The sequence below is a fragment of the Rutilus rutilus genome (genome assembly GCF_951802725.1).
Source record: "Rutilus rutilus genome assembly, chromosome: 7".
Taxonomy (NCBI): Eukaryota; Metazoa; Chordata; class Actinopteri; order Cypriniformes; family Leuciscidae; genus Rutilus; species Rutilus rutilus.
This window is the reverse complement of record NC_140221.1, coordinates 38,951,566-38,969,561: the sequence shown is the minus strand read 5'-3', so window position 1 is coordinate 38,969,561 and position 17,996 is coordinate 38,951,566. Positions and strand designations below refer to the sequence as shown.

Sequence of the window (17,996 nt, the reverse complement as noted above, 5' to 3'; positions counted from 1 at the left end):
TACTGATAACAACCATTAGTGGTTTAATAGAAAGTCTTCTGATGAATCAGAGTTCATAAATGGCCAGTATTTGCATACACACAAAGACAAAACACCACCAGGGTAACTCACATGACACTAAAGTAACACAATAACATTTACTAAATAAAAGAAAATGTAACACAAAACACCCTCATGTTTAATACTGACAGTGTGTTATTTTAATATCTTCGAGATACTGTTGTAGTTTTTATTCATATTTTGTATGTTTTTATTTTTATAGGCCCGTTCTGTTTTAATTTAAATTTTAGTTTAAGTTTTAGTCATTTTGTTTTTAATAAATATGTCTATAATGGTTTTAATTCATATCAATATGTTAAATGTTGCCTCGGAAACTATCTAGTTTTTATATTTGATTTTATTTCGGTTTAATTTGATCTTATTTATCAAATTGAGTGAACTAATACTTAGTTCATGGTATTATAACCCTTATTACCGATAACAAAAATTTGAAGAAACAAAATGATTTATATAAAATAATTCTGGGAATAGCCTTTTTACTACATATAGGCCTGGTTTCACAGACAGGTCTTAGATTAAGCCAGGAATAAACCTTAGTTCATTGAGGGTCTATTTATAAACGAGGGGCTTTTATAAATGTGCCTTAGAAAAAGAAAAAAATAACATTATGGTATGAATCTTGAGACAGAACAATATTTTAAGATACGTCAGTGCAAGTTACTTTCAGTTAAAACAGTTCGAACTTAATCTGATGGGACTAGGCTTAAGCTGGGGAATAGGATATGGTACACTGTAAAAGATCAAAAAGTTATGTGAACGTGTTATTTACATTGCTTTTAACTCATCAAAAGATTCAACAATTTTTAAGTCAGTTTAATGTAATATAAGTTTAAATGACTTCAACATCTAAGTTGATTGTACTTAAAAATGTAAGGCAGCAACTTACATTTTTTAATTTAACTTAGATCGTTTTTGCAGACACACATTCATGTGGCCAAGTGTGAGTGGACCCAAATGGATAGCAGTCCGATCGATAAAGACTCATGAAGTGACTAAGTGTAAATAGGCCCTAAGTGCTGTAAAAACTCCCTAACGCTCCTTTGAGATTCCCTGTCACATCACACATAGCCAAATGCTGTTAGACGTCTCCAGAATGTTCTCATGGGCCGGCAGCTGAGAACAACAGCGGCACCGTTTTGGCTCGGTTGCAGACGTTAGTCAGTGATTACGACCAAATGAATCCAGTGTTTAGCAAGATAGCTTGAAAACAGCATGAAATGGCATTCAAAATACATTTAACTTTTATAATGTGATGTATTTCTGAGTTAAATAATGTCCATCCTGATGTGATTAAATCACTGTTGGCTTGCGTTGTTGGTCGTTCCAAGCATGCACTAATATCATGCACAGTAAGAATAAGAACATTTATTAAGAACACAAACAGAGTCAATATTGTTGTTAATGATGCCAATGACCTTTGCTTTTTGGCATTTATTTATGATCTGTAGAAATATCACAATATTTTTTGTCAAATATGTCATTTACATTTTGTTCTTATACAAAATAGTTTTTGCACTCATTCATACAGTAATTGTTAATTTTGAAAGCTTTGGGTATTTGCTAAGATAACAATTAGAACCAAAGAGTGTTTCTGCGTGCTGCTGCCTCCGACTGTAGCTTTTAAAATGTTACTCAGTCTCATTGAATAATCCCATACCTTCTTTAGCTCCGCCCCTTGTCCAAAGATCTATATTACCAAAGATCTTACGGATTTAGGAATGAACCGCTCGTTTTAAAATCTTACCTGTCTACTGACATTTATGACATCCACTTTAAACCCTACAATGCACATGATGACTTGTTAACTCTACAATAAGTAAATCCATTTTACCAGCGAATTATTCTTAGACAGCGATGCCATAGAAATATACAGAGCCACCGCAAAAATGGAAGTTCAAACACAAAATTCTGAAGATGGCTGCATGCTTGTTTCTATGGTGCATAAGATCTACAGCGAATGTCTATTGACACATTTTAGTAGTTAAATGTAATGTCTTTGTAAATTATCTCATGACTTGGGCAGCTCAAACACACATCTGTGATTCCCACAGGACCCTCTGAGGATATAAAATATTATTTTTATTAATTTACCAACAAGAAAAGCTGTGCTGTCTGTTGATGACATTCAAAGACTGATAGTTAAAAAAGCACTTCAGGCTTTTGAAAAATGTAATTAAGCATTGTTTTTATTTATTATATTATACTATATTATATTATATATTCTAACGGACATTAATCCAGTCTTCAGTGTCCCATGATCGTTCAGAAATGTATTTATTATGCTGATTAGGTGCTCAAACATTTATTATCATTATCGATGTTGAAAAAGCCATAACTACCAGTTAAAGAAAAATAATAAATTAATACTTTTATTCAGCAATGATGCATTAAATTGATCAAAAGTGACAGTAAAGGCATTTGTAATGTTACACATAAATGCTGTTCCTTTGAACTTTCTCAAAGAATCCTGAAAAAAATTATAATAATTGTATCACGGTTTTCTTTTCTTTTTTTTTAATTAGCAAAAAGTCAAAATGAATAATAATAACAATTATTAATAATTGAGCACCAAATCAGCATATTGAATTTCTGAAGGATCGTGTCGAAAACTAAAGTAACGGCTTTGGACTGGTGGTTTATATTATAAGTTTGCATATATATATATATATATATATATATATATATTTTTTTTTTCATCTGTTGTCCATTACCCTTTAACAGACTGTTAATTCTGAAGTATTTCCTGTATCTCCTCTCTCCATCTTTCCTCTCTCTCTCCATCCCTCCCACATCAACTCACACTCTTGGTTTCCTATATGCATCATTAGCTTTCTCTCTCAGTTTCTGCCTTCAACCCCTGATCAGATCAATAGTTCTTAATCCATCTTTTCTTTGCTCCAGTCACTTCCCATAATGCCCAAAGGCAAAGTCACATGTCAAACTGCTGCATGAATTTGATGCCTTGATCAAATCAAAGTGTGGGCGTCTGGTTTTGATCCATCATTTATGCCGGGGTCAAGGAAAGCTGGTGTCTTCTCATCTCTGAAGGGTTGGCGCTTGAGCAGCATGACTGAAATATTATGCTGGCAAAGTTCTGTGAAAGCTCTTTGTTGACCTCAAGTCGGGATGTTGATGTATTTATAGACAAAAAAATGTTTTGATTATTTTTCTTTCCTTTGCCATTGTAAGCAGTCATTTTTGTTTCTAGAGTGCCTTTGTGTGTGAGAGGCTCCAGGAATTGTTGGCCCTTCCGTTGCTTGGGGTAAGATGTTTAGCACTGGCTTTGTATTAAAAAGTGGTGGCGCCAAAACATGTTTTGAAGGGGGGCGACAGTTTTGAATGTGCTGATGATGTCACAGCATGGTGAGTGCTTAGCTCATTCATTAATTCATGAATTAATTCCGAAACCATAGTGGACGACGTTATTGAGTGCACTTAGTCAATCCCACAATGCACAGCATTAACAAGTGTACAACTGATGTACGCTCAATGGCTGTCTAAATTTGCTCACTCCTTCAAGTGAACAGTTTTAGTGGACTGATGTAGGGAACAGTGAATGAGGGTTTAGGGGGCGATTTCAAATTTAGCCACTGATTAGCTTGTTCAGGTGTGTTTGATTAGGATTGGAGCTAAACTATGCAGGACAGCGGCTCTCTAGGACCGAACTTGCCTACCCCTCAATTGGGATATGCTCAAATATTTGGTAACACTTTACGAAAGGTCTCATTCGTTAGCATTAGTTAACATGAACATCATAATTTATTAACTTAATGCTAGTTCAAAATATATAAATAATTACTCATTGTTTGTTCTTGTTGGTTCAGAACTGTATTAGTAAATATAGAAAGTGACATTTATGCCCTATTTCACAGACAATGCTCAAGCCTAGTCGCAGACTAAAATGTATGTTTGAGCTGTTTTAACTGAAAGCATCTTGCATTGACATACCTTAAATTATGTCAGTGTCATTGTTTTGTCTCAAGATTCACACCAGTAATGTTTTTTTCTAAGGCAAATTTATAAAAGCTACCCTTAAATTGAACAAAAGGCCTAATCTAAGCCCTGTCTGTGAAACCAGACTTAAGATAAATAAATGCTGTAGAAGTGTTGTTCATTGTTAATTCATGTTAACTAATGTTAACTAAAGTGTTACAAAATATTTTTTGGGGAAAACTCATTCCAGTCTGTAGTAGTAAAGTATTCGTCGCAGACTATTTAATAGAGTGGTTGGGCAGAAAGTAATGTAACCGATGCCTATGAGCATTGACCTTCTGTTGTTTGTCATGCTAGTTGGAGTTACACTACGACGATGTCCGCTCAGTCCCCCGAGACTGTCTAAAGTGACTCAAGTTCCCGCTGGGCCGCTGAGAGGGAGAGTCGCCTGAAGTGAACACTAACAGAGACAGTCCTGTGTTGAATTATTTAAAGCCTGTAGTGTTGTATTCACCGACTCGTTCACTGCTACAATGGATTGTGCGTGCAAAGTGTACATTTGATAACCTAGATTATATCTTTGACTTTTGACCTTCACCTCAGTTTGACCTTCTAGGGTGAAGTTAACTTCTGTGATTATATATTATGAGGTAACAGCCGAGCTCGATCCTGCTCGATTGACCTTGAGCAAGTTGGTTCGCTCTAAGAAGAATAAAATGATTCAGTGACTCAGAGTTTTTTGATCAGTTTAGAAAAAATATTTAATGTTTTTATGGCTCAAATACGATTTCAAGTATGTTTCCAAAAAGTTCTCCTTACAGCCATTTACAAATATTTTGTGAACTGAATCCTACTGTATCTGTTATTGAATTGGACTAGTTATCATATTTATTAATATTTTGATTTAGCTTTTATTTTTGATTTCAGGTTTCATTTAGGTTTAAATAATTTAATTTAATTTCAGATTTTAGTAATTTGAACACTTCAACTTCTATTTTAACTTATTTTAGTTAGTTTCCAAGGCAACATTTCTAAGTTTTGTTTACGTTTTTAAGCCTACATTTTTCATCTAATTTTGTATTTCATTTCAGATGTATTTCAAGTATTGAGTTTAAAGGGATACTCCACTTTTTTTGGAAATAGGCTCATTTTACAACTCCCCCAGAGTTAAACAGTTGGAGTTTTATCATTTTGGAATCCATTCAGCCGATCTCCGGGTCTGGGGGTCCCACTTTTAGCATAGCTTAGCATAATGAATTGAACCGGACAAGACCATTAGCATCTCTCTCAAAAAAATGAACAAAGAGTTTCGATATTTTTCCTATTTAAAACTTGACTCTTCTGTAGTTACATCGTGTACTAAGACCGACGGAAAATGTAAAGTTGCAATTTTCTAGGCTGATATGGCTAGGAACTATACTCTCATTCCTGCGTAATAATCAAGAAACTTTGCTGCAGTACCATGGGTGAAGCAGGCGTAATGATATGACGCAGATATGATATAGAGTCAAGTTTTAAATGGGAAAAATATTGAAACTCTTTGTTAATTTTTTTGAGAGAGATGCTAATGGTCTTGTCCGGTTCAATTCATTATGCTAAGCTATGCTAAAAGTGATACCGCCAGACCCGGAGATCGGCTGAATGGATTCCAAAATGATAAAACTCAACTGTTTAACTCTGGGGGAGTTGTAAAATGAGCCTATTTCCAAAAAAAGTGGAGTATCCCTTTAAGTTAACAAAAACAACACTGAATTGGACATCAGTATAAACTTGAGGTATTTTTCTATCTCTATATGTTAAGGGGATAGTTCACCCCCCAAAAAAATGTGTCATCAGTTACTCACCCTCAAGCCATTCCGAACCAGACTATCATTCATCTTTGAAATACAAATGAATCTAAGAGATCTCTCGAGTTTTACAATCTCTTGATGAACTTTTTGATGCGTCAAAGTGGCAGTTGCTTAGACTGTCAATGGAGGGACAGAAAGCTCTCAGATTTTCTTCATTTGTGTTTTGAAGATGAACGAAAGTCTTACGGGTTTGGATGAGTAGGGTGAGTAAATGAGAACAGATTTTTCATTTTGGGGGGAACAAACCCTTTAAAACATCGTCATTCGAAATAATAAAGAAGACTTTGGATGAGGACATTCCCTGAGTAAACACATTTAAGACAAATGTCTACATTTACCTTTGTCAGTGTTCTTTTGTCTGTAATACAGATCACTAGATGGTTATTGTTGTGTCAGATTAGCAGCAGACAGGCCTCATTATTATTGCACGTGCTGACAGCCCCCGATGATGTCACTGTTGTTCTGTTGCCATGGCGCTCACACCGAAATGTATTCATGGAAGGTGCTGAGATCTGGTTTTGCATATTTTTTGGTCTTTCTGGCATCCTGTACTGCTGGAATCAGTATTCATCCAGACATCCCCAGGCAGACGCTGATGTTGAGCCAGCATGGCTGTCGTCAGGCTAGTTTCTCACTCCCCCTCCAAGGCCAATTCATTCCCAATCTCCTCAGCATGTGACAGGTGCAACTGTGTTATTGATTTGGGCAGTCGGTTTTAATGTGCTCCGGGATGCGCAACGCTTATTGTCTTCCCCCCCTTGGTGTGCGTGTCTATTAAAATGCTGCCAGGAAAATGTTCTGAAATATTAGACAGTTCCCCCCCACCCCCTCCTCCCATTCCCATTTCAGCTGAAATATATGAGCCCGTCGGCAGGCCAAAACTGAAGCCACGGGGTCCAGAGTGAGACTCGCTGTGAATAAATCACACTCGCTCACTGACGCACACACACGCGGACGTGCCGCAGTGTTCATGAGGGAGTCTGTAAATAAAACACGCACACCAAATGTGAAGAAAGCTGTTTAAATGTCAAAACCATCTTCACGGGAGATGACAGGAGAAGCAGTAATGTCCAAAGTAAACATAACACGACATTTAATTGTATTGCTCAGTGTCCTTCTCATATGTTTTTCTATTCTGCCTGCGTCTGCTACGTTTATAGCAGTATTTGATTTCTGTCTTGGCTTTCTTTACTGTCTTTCACGACCTTTCCACAGGTGTGTCATATTTAAAGATTTATGTTTTGTGCACTTTTTTGTTTTATTTTTTTACCATGGTGCTAAAATTCATGTATGGTGTTTATAAAGTAGTCCAAGGTACTTAAAAAAAAAAAAAAAGAACAAACAAGAACAAGAACTAAAAAAAAAACACACAAAAAAAACTACTTTTAATCCGATTTAATATTGTAGTAATTTATCTTTAGTATCTTATCTAAGTACCATGGGATTCATCATTGTATAATGGTACTTTAAATATATATATATATATAGTTAGGTATTTTTGATGGATATGTACATTATATGTCCACAGCCCCTTTACATTTACCTTATTTTTATATGTACATATTATATACAAAAAAAAAAAATGTATAATATAAATGTGTAAAATAAAATATTACTCCATATATATATTTATATATAGTTATTATAATTTATAATTATATAAGTCATTAATTATATCTTTTTTTTCTTTTTCTTTAAATAAAATTATATTCAGATGTGTATATATACATATTTATTTATTTATTTATTTATTTATATATATATATATATATATATATATATATATATATATATATATATATATATATATATATATATATATATATATAATTTTGTTATGGAATCGTGTGAAAATTCCATGATACTTTGATACGATTTGATTACCATAATTATCTACAGTATAAATGGTACAATAGAATAATTTTTTAGTGTATTTTTAATGGTCTTTTCATGGTACAATTTTTTAAAGGTTGCTATTGTATGCCTTTCTCACTCCAAGTGTTTGTTTCTCAGAATTTAAACGTGTGCGGTCTAATCTGAATGATCTTTCCCCTTGTCTTCCTGTTTGTGTCCTCTTGCTCTTTGCTCAGGTCTACCTTTTCTATTCTTTTGGGTTCAGTTGGGCCTCTTTTTGCCGCACAGGATGTAGGTGTGCCCAAAGTGCACACACATTCACACCCACATGCTTACACACACACACACACACGCGAGAATGCGTTCAATCGTATTATAGGCTAGCAAACATTACATTCAGGGTTGGATGTTAGCCGCAATGGCCTTTATGCAGGATACAGTCAAACACAACATGCCTTTTATTGTCTTTACTTACTAGAGCAGAGAAATGTAACCACGTGTTTGAATCACTGACAGAGCTGTTTGCTTTGAACTGTTTAACATCCACATCGCCTAACAAGAAAATCCCACCTGAATAAGAACATGATTGACAATCGGCTATGCCACATTGTTTGTGCTAATGCCTTGGACCTACAGTGGATGACTTGTGACAAGTAGAGCTGAGCAATTAGGATTTGTTTAGCCAGTGTTGCAAGGACAGAGTCAATGAATGTGTGCCTCTAATCCACAGCACAGACTCACACAAATGTACTTGAAACATCTATACCCACAAAAGCGCACTGCTGCTGAACTGTGCTGAATTTCCATAGAGCGAATGCAGGCTTTTGAATTTAAGACCGCTCTGAGAGTTTTCCTGTCCCTGGTTGCAGGTTTTGTCTAATCTTTATTTTCATGCTAGCTATAGGAAAGAGTGCGGCAAAACCCTGTGTGGGAGGATGAGCGTTGAGCGTAGCCTCTGCATACAAAGACTCTACGCACGCACAAACAAATTAAACCACGAAAAATCTGCTTATGAAGTCTGCTGGTTTGAGCAGGACCTGTCGTTATTGGTTCAGACATATTCAAAGGGTGATAATGGGCATCAACAGCCAAAGACAGAGATGTGCTTTTCCTCGTCTCTTTCTCCCCAGTCATTCCTTTGTTTCCTGATATAGATTTGAATGTAAAGATGACCAGATGTTTGCCAGATTGGAGACAATAGTGATTTCTTTATTCATTTTGTTTGGTAACACTTTAATGTAAGGTTTAATTGGTAAACATTAGTTAATGCATTAACAATGAACAATACATTTGTTACAGTATTAGTCTTTGTAAACGTTAGCAATACTAAAATACAACTTGCCATTGTTCGTTCACATTAGTTTAAAGTCCCCATGAAATCAAAATGTTTGCCTTAAAGGGATAGTTCACCCAAAAATGAAAATTCGGGCATCATTTACTCACCTTCAAGTTTTCCCAAGCCTGTATGAATTTCTTTCTTCTGTTGAACACAAAAGAAGATATTTTGAAGAATGTTGGTAACCAAACAGTTGATGGGCCAATATGGATCAACGATTTTGATGACATCATTCTGCTCTCCAGCTTCTCATCAGATTTTCTGTCCAATCACATGCTCTCTAGAATCTAAAGCGTCACACAAATTGTTCACACAATTACTACTTTCTATACGGTGAATATAGGGGATAGGGAATGATTCAGACAGTGTAATAATGCTTTCCATTGGGGCAAATGAAGTCTGGTTTTCCATTAGTGTCACACGAACCGCGAACCGCCACAGAGCGCACACACAGTCTGCTCCAGTCCAGAGACATGATAGCACAGAGTAGATCATATGAACGAGTCGGTGCAAGCCACAAAATGTATCCGACCAATTTGAATTCTACACAGAATTCTATATTTTAAAGCTATGGAGGAGATTAGGAGGAGAAACGGTTAGACAGACTTGGCATTAGAAACAGCACTTATAGAAGTGATATGAGTATAACAGACCTTTTTGCTCTCAATTTTTGTTATAATTAAGTATGTGTGTATTGAGCATACATCATTTTTGTTCACTGGATATTTGTGAAGATGTGTATTTTTGTACAATTGTATTACACAACAGTCTTCCGTCACCCACAACTTTGATTTTCTTCGCAACAGTTAATTGGCCAGCTGGTTGGGAAGTCTTGGAGTCGCGTTTACCTATAGACTTTACACTCGTGAATGTCTCTCATTTACGAATACATGCAAACACAGATCTAAACAAACAATCATATTCTAAATGGAGAATAAAGAAGATTGAATGGAAAATTTCCATTTTAGGATGAGAAAAAAAGCAAACTTCAAATCCTCATTAAGAAAACAAAAGTGAGTGGTTGAGATCAGTCCTTTAAGTGCAAATGGCTTGTAATTGCTCATTTGCATATGCATAATTGTAGTCCATTTATGCCGCGAGACCCTAAATGTCCTCCAACACTCGTTCAAATGAAAGGCTAGAAGCGCAAGAGTGTGCAATAATGGCCTGGCATGAAAAATTTATGGAGGAATACGGCACTCCAGCGTCTGCTAAGTGTTTTAGAGGGTATTTTGTAACATGGAGAGAGGGAGACCTTGTATCCTAATGTGAGAATTTTTTTTGTCATTTTTTTGTTGTTGATGTTTTAAAGTTTGTACTGGTGGCCATATTCTGTGCTCCACTGTCCCTTGTTAATTCGTTTTAGTCCTTTATAAAGCCTCTTCCCTGCAACCTTCACCTTTCTCAACTAGCTTTGTAGTACCGCAGATTTACTTTGATCTGGATCGAGTAATTCAATGATTTATCTTCAGAAGAAAATGTCTTGGCTGAAGTGACACACAGATGCGAATGAGTTGCTGGTGGGATCTGTTGTACTTATTTATTGTTATATTATTCTTTTCAACTTTCAAGACAGTTTAAATGCACTTTTTTGGGGGTTTTTGCCTCTGTATTTGACAAATATAGTACAGAGTAAGTGGAAAATGTCAATGAAAAAGAGAAGTTAATGGGATCGGGAAGCACCATAGGCCAAACTCTGAGCCGAGGCGAAATAATTTACAGTGAAATAATTTTCTTCTGTATGTATGTAGAAACTTTGTATATAAAAAACTTAGAATTTTCCTCTAAATGCTGTCAGCGCACCATAGAGCTAAAGTATGAGACAATTTCAGATGTGAAATTCACTTTTAAAGTTTTACGTTTTCGTCTCAGCACCGGCAGGCTGCTGCACAATCCTTTTTCCAGTAATTTGAAAGCGTTTTGTCCGTATACGAATAATTTCCCCTTACCTTACTATCCATTATCATTCACTGAACTGAAAAACCGATGGAAAAGTTAGATTTTATGGTGTCTCGCTTTTAAACCATGGCAGCCTCTTTCAAATGTATCACTTTATGCCCTTCATCACCTCCATTTTTGTTGAAAGGTGTCACTGAAAGAACGAAAAAAAGAGGAGCCGTAAAAATCATACCTGAACCGATAATGAGGTCGGATAATGCTGAATAATTCTCTCATATCTTTTTCTTCTCACTATCTCCTTACAGTGTGACAGCGAGAGTGACATCGATGACAAGGTAAGACTTCTTTTCATGAGTGTTTGTGTGTGTGCGTCTGTTTACCTAACCCACTGTTCAGCGAGTAAGAGTGATTTTGGAGTTTATAGTTTGAAAGGCTGTCGTCTTTCTGCATGTGTGTGTTTGTGTATGTGTGTAGATGACAGAAAATGGCTGCCAGTCTTGTGATTGTTGATTATTTGCATATTACAGGAATACAAAGGGAAACGCAGTGCGATAGAAAGCAAGTGCACTTATTGCAGTGTTTTAAGCTTTCTGTGAGGTGTCATTGTGTTTGGTGTGTCAATTCAACTGCTTTGAAGTTGTTTGAACTAGAAAAGAAAAGTAGTCACCTGTCTTTATGTGTGTGTGCTAGTTAATTATAGACAGGAAGAACTATTGTGAACTTCACCAAAAGTGTTGAGCACCTTCTAAACATGAAGGGAAAGCTATCCTTTGTTAGCTAAAGTAATTGGAATTCTTATAATATTTAGTATTTTATGTTTCCTTGTCCTGTGTCTGAAAGATGGTATAAACGCCTTTTCTTTTTTTTTCTTTTTTTTAATTAACAATTATTGTAGGGCAGACGTTGTAGAACCATGGATTTAACCAATTAGAAAAGAGCTACCAGGGTGAAATTGCTATCATACATTGTAGTGATGTCCAGTTCGTGAAAGAATCGTTCTTTTGATCACTTTTTTTTGTCCAAATCGGACTGAACTGTCTGAAATAGTTCACGGCTCAAGTCAGCACAAGTTACTCAATCAAACTCACTTTCAGACACTCTGACAGTCACTCCATCTCGAAATGAGCCAATATTCAAGAGTATATGATCCTATGATGCCGATTTTTACCAACTCATTCAGCGCTCCAGTTAGTCCAACAGTAAACTGAACTGAGAACAGTCTTTCTGGCATGTCTGAGTCCGACATACTGAGAATGTATGAGATGTTTCTGATGTCTTTTGCTAAAAAGCATAAAGTATAACAAATAAAAGGTATTGGAAATATAACAGTGATCCGATGGCAGTAGTTCTCGAGTCAAAAGCAATACATTGCAGTTCTCTCTCGAGTCAAGAGCCTGTTAATGGTTACAACGGTTCTGGGCAGTTGATTTGAATGAGGGGTGAAATGAAAGGGTTTTTGTATGGTTTCTCATGGTTTATGTAAAAAGTTGATTAAGACTAGTTTATTCACTATATATGCTTTAGACATCTAAAACTTTCACATTTCACGTCATTATTGGTGCCTTTAATATTAGAATTGCGTATATGTGACATCATTGAGTGATTATAGAAACGAACTGGTGAATCGTTTTTTTAACCAGTTAATTGAAATTAACTCTCCGAAAGAATAATCAGACTTCCCATCACTGATACATTGACCACAACCTTGATAGTACATGTTTCTGTGTAACAATATACATAATTTGCTGGACAGTAGTTTTGATGTAAGAGTGAAATTTTATCTCTGGTTTATAATGTGATTTGTGATCGTGTCAGCGGACATTAAATGACAGTAGTTTTCATCTGAGCTTTCCACAAGCTCCTCAAAAGGTGTTATATTTGCATATTTTTTTTTCCAAAATAAACAACAGCTACAGACATATAGTGATGGATAGATACTTGTCAGATTATACCATTATGTCTAATTTGTTATTCAAATGCGCTCTGGTCACGAATGCTGTTGAGATTTGGTTAGCGGTTTGTAGGTTGTCAGATCTTTTTCTGGTGGAATGTTTTTCCCAGCACCTTTAGCGCTTGTTTATCTTTTAATATTGATAACCCTAATATGTCTGTCACCCATATAAACAGCATGTAGCTCCAGTGGAAGTGTAACACGTGTTAATTCCCCTGCAGTTAAGCAATTACTCCCTGCTAAATGAATGTGATAGCATAACTAATCTCCTGTAAGCCAAGCTCCCAGTTCAGTGGAAAACGTCTCCGGCGTGCTCTATAAATAATACATTGATAGCAAGCAGCAATTTGCATTAACCGCAGCTCACGCTAGTCAATAGGCTTTTATCTCTCTCCTCATTGAGGCAGATGGTAAGAGAAAACCTCTTTGGATTTGACACGATGAAGAGAGGGACTTTTAGAGCCTGCTATTCTTTTAACTCTAGTAGGCTTCAGAGAGATGAGAAATGGGGTATTCCACACTAATTTTGGGGCCCTTTACTTTCTTTGTTTCTCTGTGGGCCTCTTTCTCTCTACCAGCCCATGTTCCTCAAATTCCTGCATCTTTTTGGTCACAAGTTATGTATGTGTTTGTTTATGTGCTTCTATGCATGTGAACTGATCGTAACAGATCTAGTGCAAAGTAGGAGGGAAAATAGAGAGTTTGTGGCATGTAGTCGGAGCCAAGTTTAAGACATAAAGTGTAAGTTTTAATAATCATGTGCCTTATTTTACACTATTAAAGGTAGGGTAGGCACTTTCGGAGAGGCTAGCATTAGCAAGTTAGCTTTGAAAGCATTAGATCCCGTCCTCCCTTCAGAGCGTCTCCTTCAAAACATGAACAGCCACAGCAGATTCAGCAAAGTGTCATAAGGGACGACGACGACTTGAGCAGAAACACTGTTTTACAGTGTAAGTATAGTCTCTGTACATAACTGGCGTTGTACTCTCTCGGGTTCAGGAAGCTGTCCTCTCTAACCGCTTTAGGGTTTTACTGATCGGGAACAGCTTTATAAATCTTAACGTCTAATTCCTAGTTTCATCTGTATTCAGAAGATCAAACAAAGCGGTTTTGCTTTTGCATCCAAGCACACAGCATCTCTGTGTCATGACGACAACACTTCAATTCACTGAAACCTCACCTTCTTTCTTTGTGCATGCCTTTTGGCGAGCATCATGTTAATATTTCACATTGTGACGTAGACGTTTGAAGAAGTAATATCTGGACATCGATCGGGATGTTTTAGGCAGGTCTGGATCAGTGTTCTCTGTTAGATCGAATAAATCGCTTTGTGGGAGACTATGAGTTTTGTAACTTTGCAAATCATAAACATGCACAGATTCATTGACACTTAAGGAAAGGGAAAACATTAAAAAGCATCATATGACCCCTTCAAGTTAAAAGTTTATTTTCCAAATCAATAATAATCCTATGGCTTTTCAGGCATGCCACTATGGTAATATCATATTTTTTTGGTCATGGAAATGCTAATCCAATACTATTTAAGTATTTTATCTGTAATGTATATATTTTCATAACTTAATTTTATCATAGGGATGAAAAATGTCCCCACAAGGTCAAAGATTTATGGAATTGCCATAGGGTTTAGGGTTTCAGGACGGTCACACATACACACACACACACACACACACACGTATACACGTTCACATACACAGTGTATATGTGTAGTATGTAATGGCTGCTGTACTGTATGTCCTATATGGAAACTAATTTCCAAGGTTTTTTTTTTTTTTTGTACCTGCTCTGTTACTGATTTCAGTTTTTAGTTTATTTTGCCATGTTAAAAATGAATAAATAAAGATTGCAGCACATGGAGGGTAATTCTGTCCATGCTAAATGCAGAAGCAGACTTTTCTTACATCAGTGAGAAGAACACGTGGAAGCAATTGCAGCATTCAGAGTCAGAAAGAGTTTGTCTCTTAAAAAGAATTCATTAGGTAGATTTCTTGTCCTTTTTTTCCGAGAGCTTGTGCTAGAGATAATAGTTCTATGTTGGTTGTCATGGTGTTTGTGTCCAAGTGCGCTGTTGAATAACTCATAGATGTTTTTCTACGCGCTTATCCGTCTTAAACTATGAGCATAAGCAAGATCATATTTACCTCTTCAAAAATCAGTCTTTCATAATTGCTTTGAATTAAAAAAGATTAAACACGGTTATTTGTAATTATATACAATCACATCTATTCTAAAGCATTAATCTTTCCCTCCTGTTGAATAGTAACTCTTGAACAATAGCTTCTTTGAACAGTTGCACAGGTGCGCTGGAGGGGCGTGATCAGTTGGGCTTATTTGAATAAATTGATTCATAGATCGAGTCCACTTATTAACAGACATCACGACTTGTTCAAAGAAAACAGCATACAGATGATACCACCTGAGGGCGAGATCCATCCCTGAAATAATATAAACAGTTGTGGCCAAAAGTTTTGGAACTAGCTGAAGATAGTTGATACATTTTGTATTTGTATTCTTATACAATATTGTATGGTCTTTGTTTTCATTGTTCTGCCTGTTTTGTACAATCATTTCCTGTTCTGAAATGGCTGACCGCTGTTTTTGTGTGTGTTTCTAAAGAAAATGATTTCTTTTAAAGGTTTCTGTAAAGAAAAAATGGATTTTGATAAAGAACCCATCTGATGTGATTCAACTCTTTATCTGGATTCATTTTCGTGCCACCAGTATTTCTCAGTGGTTTCTTTTAGCAGATTTCTAGCTTATATTGGTATGTTAAGTCTTACAGTCTTAAAGTCAACATTTGCATAATTGCCTAATGCATGTTTCTTATTGTGAATCTTATCTGTGCATGTTATTCCAAAGGAGGTATTTGTCATTTGTAATCATTGTTCTTTTTACAAGATTACTTTTCCACTGATGGCATTGAGGCTGTGGACTATTGGATACTTGTTCTAATAGTTATTAGTAATGTCCACTTTTCACGGTCCAGTTACTTCCATATGTGTAAAATCAAGTCAGGTCCTTTGAATTTTACTCATTAAATGTCATATTTTATATTACACGAGTCAGATTGATTGTCAGGAATGTGGCAAAGTGGGAAGTCGATTTTAAAGAGCACCTATTATGGCATTTAAAATGTTCCTAATATTGTTTTAGAAGTCCCCAACAACAGTTTTGCATGCATGCAATGACAAAAAAACACTTTAGTTTTCTTATAATATGCATTTATTTTTACCTGTTTTGACCGCGATTCTCAAATGATTCGTTTAGTGAATCACTTTTCAAAACCCCGCCTTTACGTGACGCTAATCTGCGGTGATTGGTCCGATGACCCAGTCAAATGGTTAGCACTGTTTACAGAGATAATACTTATATTGTTTAACACGGAGTACAATGATGCTATTATCAATTAAATTGTGTTATAATAATGATTATAGTGCACTGCTTTGTAGTTTGTAGTAAAAAATTTAAAATAAGATAAGGAATTTAATGTTATGTTAGAGTTCATATTGTAAAAGCACAATCAGTCTTTGTTTGCGTTAGCCCGATGCATAAACATAACGTTTAAAAAAATTAAAATAAAATGCAGTAGGCTACTACGAGGTATTACTCTATTCTTTAAGACAACTCCGAAAACAACGACAAACACTTCACATATCTCAATACAATTGTCATTGAAGACCTAGAAGCTAAACGGTGCTTACACAACAAACAAAATAATTATTAAGCATGCTTTCAATGTGATGACGTAGTTCCCTGTCCGTTTGTTGATCAGCTCAATCCGAACTATTGAAGGTAAAAAGGCTATAATTATTTTTTTTATTTTTTTTAAAGACCTATCGTTTCGCTAGATAACAACCTCTTCTTCAGCTGTGATCGCGTACAGCCCGTTTAAACACTTCAAAGACTTTTGAAACTGCATTGATTTGGACTTTAAAATGATGGTAACCAATGAAGTCCATTGTTAGAAGAGAAATCCAGAAATGTTTTCCTCACTGAGGAAAGAAAGACATGGATATCTTGGATGGCATTGGGGTGAGTAAATTATTAGGAAATTTTCATTTTGGGGTGAACTAATCCTTTTAAAGCTTGATTTTCAACACAGGTGAACATAACTGACTTTGTTTACAAGTGTGTGTATATGTCCGTTCAAGCGCAAAGTAGACACCAAAGAGAACTCAATTCAGCATTTGATATGAGAGGCAGCTTTTTGTGCGCACACTCTGAATGTCCCAGCACAGAAAACAGTGCTGAATTGAGTTATCTTTCGTGTCTTCTCGCTTTTAAATGGTTTAAAATCACATTAAAATGCACTCACAGGAATCGATAAGTGGAATCAAAATAAAAAAATGTATAACAAGTATCCGATACCAGAATTGCAATCGATTTTCTTTTCCCAACCTTAGTTGTGTTAAATGTTGCATTGGTTATGGTTCAAATGCTTACGGATCAAATCAATCATTAAAGTTTAGTTCTGCAGTTAGAAAAAAGAATCAAAAGGCATATGAGGATATGAATTTGGCAATGGAACCAAAACACAATCCATTCAGTCCAGTCGCTGCATTGTCACAGATTTCCACAGTTGCATGAATCAGGAACAGAGCTGTCAGGTGTGATTCTATCTCAGCTGACAAGTGAACACTGAAAACTGTCTGTTGTGTTGGGCAGCTTAAAGAGATTTCTGTTATTTCATTCCTCTTGTATCTTTGTCCGTTACATCAGTGTGACAGCATGTCACATAACACACCCAGCCATTTCAGCCACTTCAGGTAAACACAGACATTTTTCTCCTTTAACTGAAGGGCTTTACGGCTGACGAGCATTGCTGTCTTTATTGACACCCTAACCTTCTCCATCTCTCAATTCAAGCTATTTGTCCTGTCAAATATCATGTTGTTCAGTGTGACACTGGAAGCATTAGCGCCACACGCTTGGCTTTTATCTTCGTGTTGGCCCCAATTTGATGGGCCACTGCTGTTTAAAACCCACCCGTTTTTATTAACTCCTTTACCTACACAGTCTGGCATGGAATCGCCATGCTAGCATTCTTTTGAGATCTGAATGCTAGCGTGTTTTTGTAGTAGGCTACATCAAGCTG

The 17,996-nt window shown here is 36.1% G+C and overlaps 1 protein-coding gene across 14 annotated transcripts in view; it reads left to right on the top strand.

Moving 5' to 3' along the window:
* fbrsl1 (fibrosin-like 1) overlaps nucleotides 1-17,996 on the top strand; it is a 308,761-nt gene that overhangs the window by 200,486 nt on the left and 90,279 nt on the right. For all 14 annotated transcript variants that reach the window (XM_084413325.1, XM_084413316.1, XM_084413317.1 and 11 more), the window contains one exon: nucleotides 11,238-11,267. In XM_084413325.1, coding sequence (XP_084269451.1) covers nucleotides 11,238-11,267 — 30 coding nt within the window. The remainder of the gene's footprint in view (nucleotides 1-11,237; nucleotides 11,268-17,996) is intronic.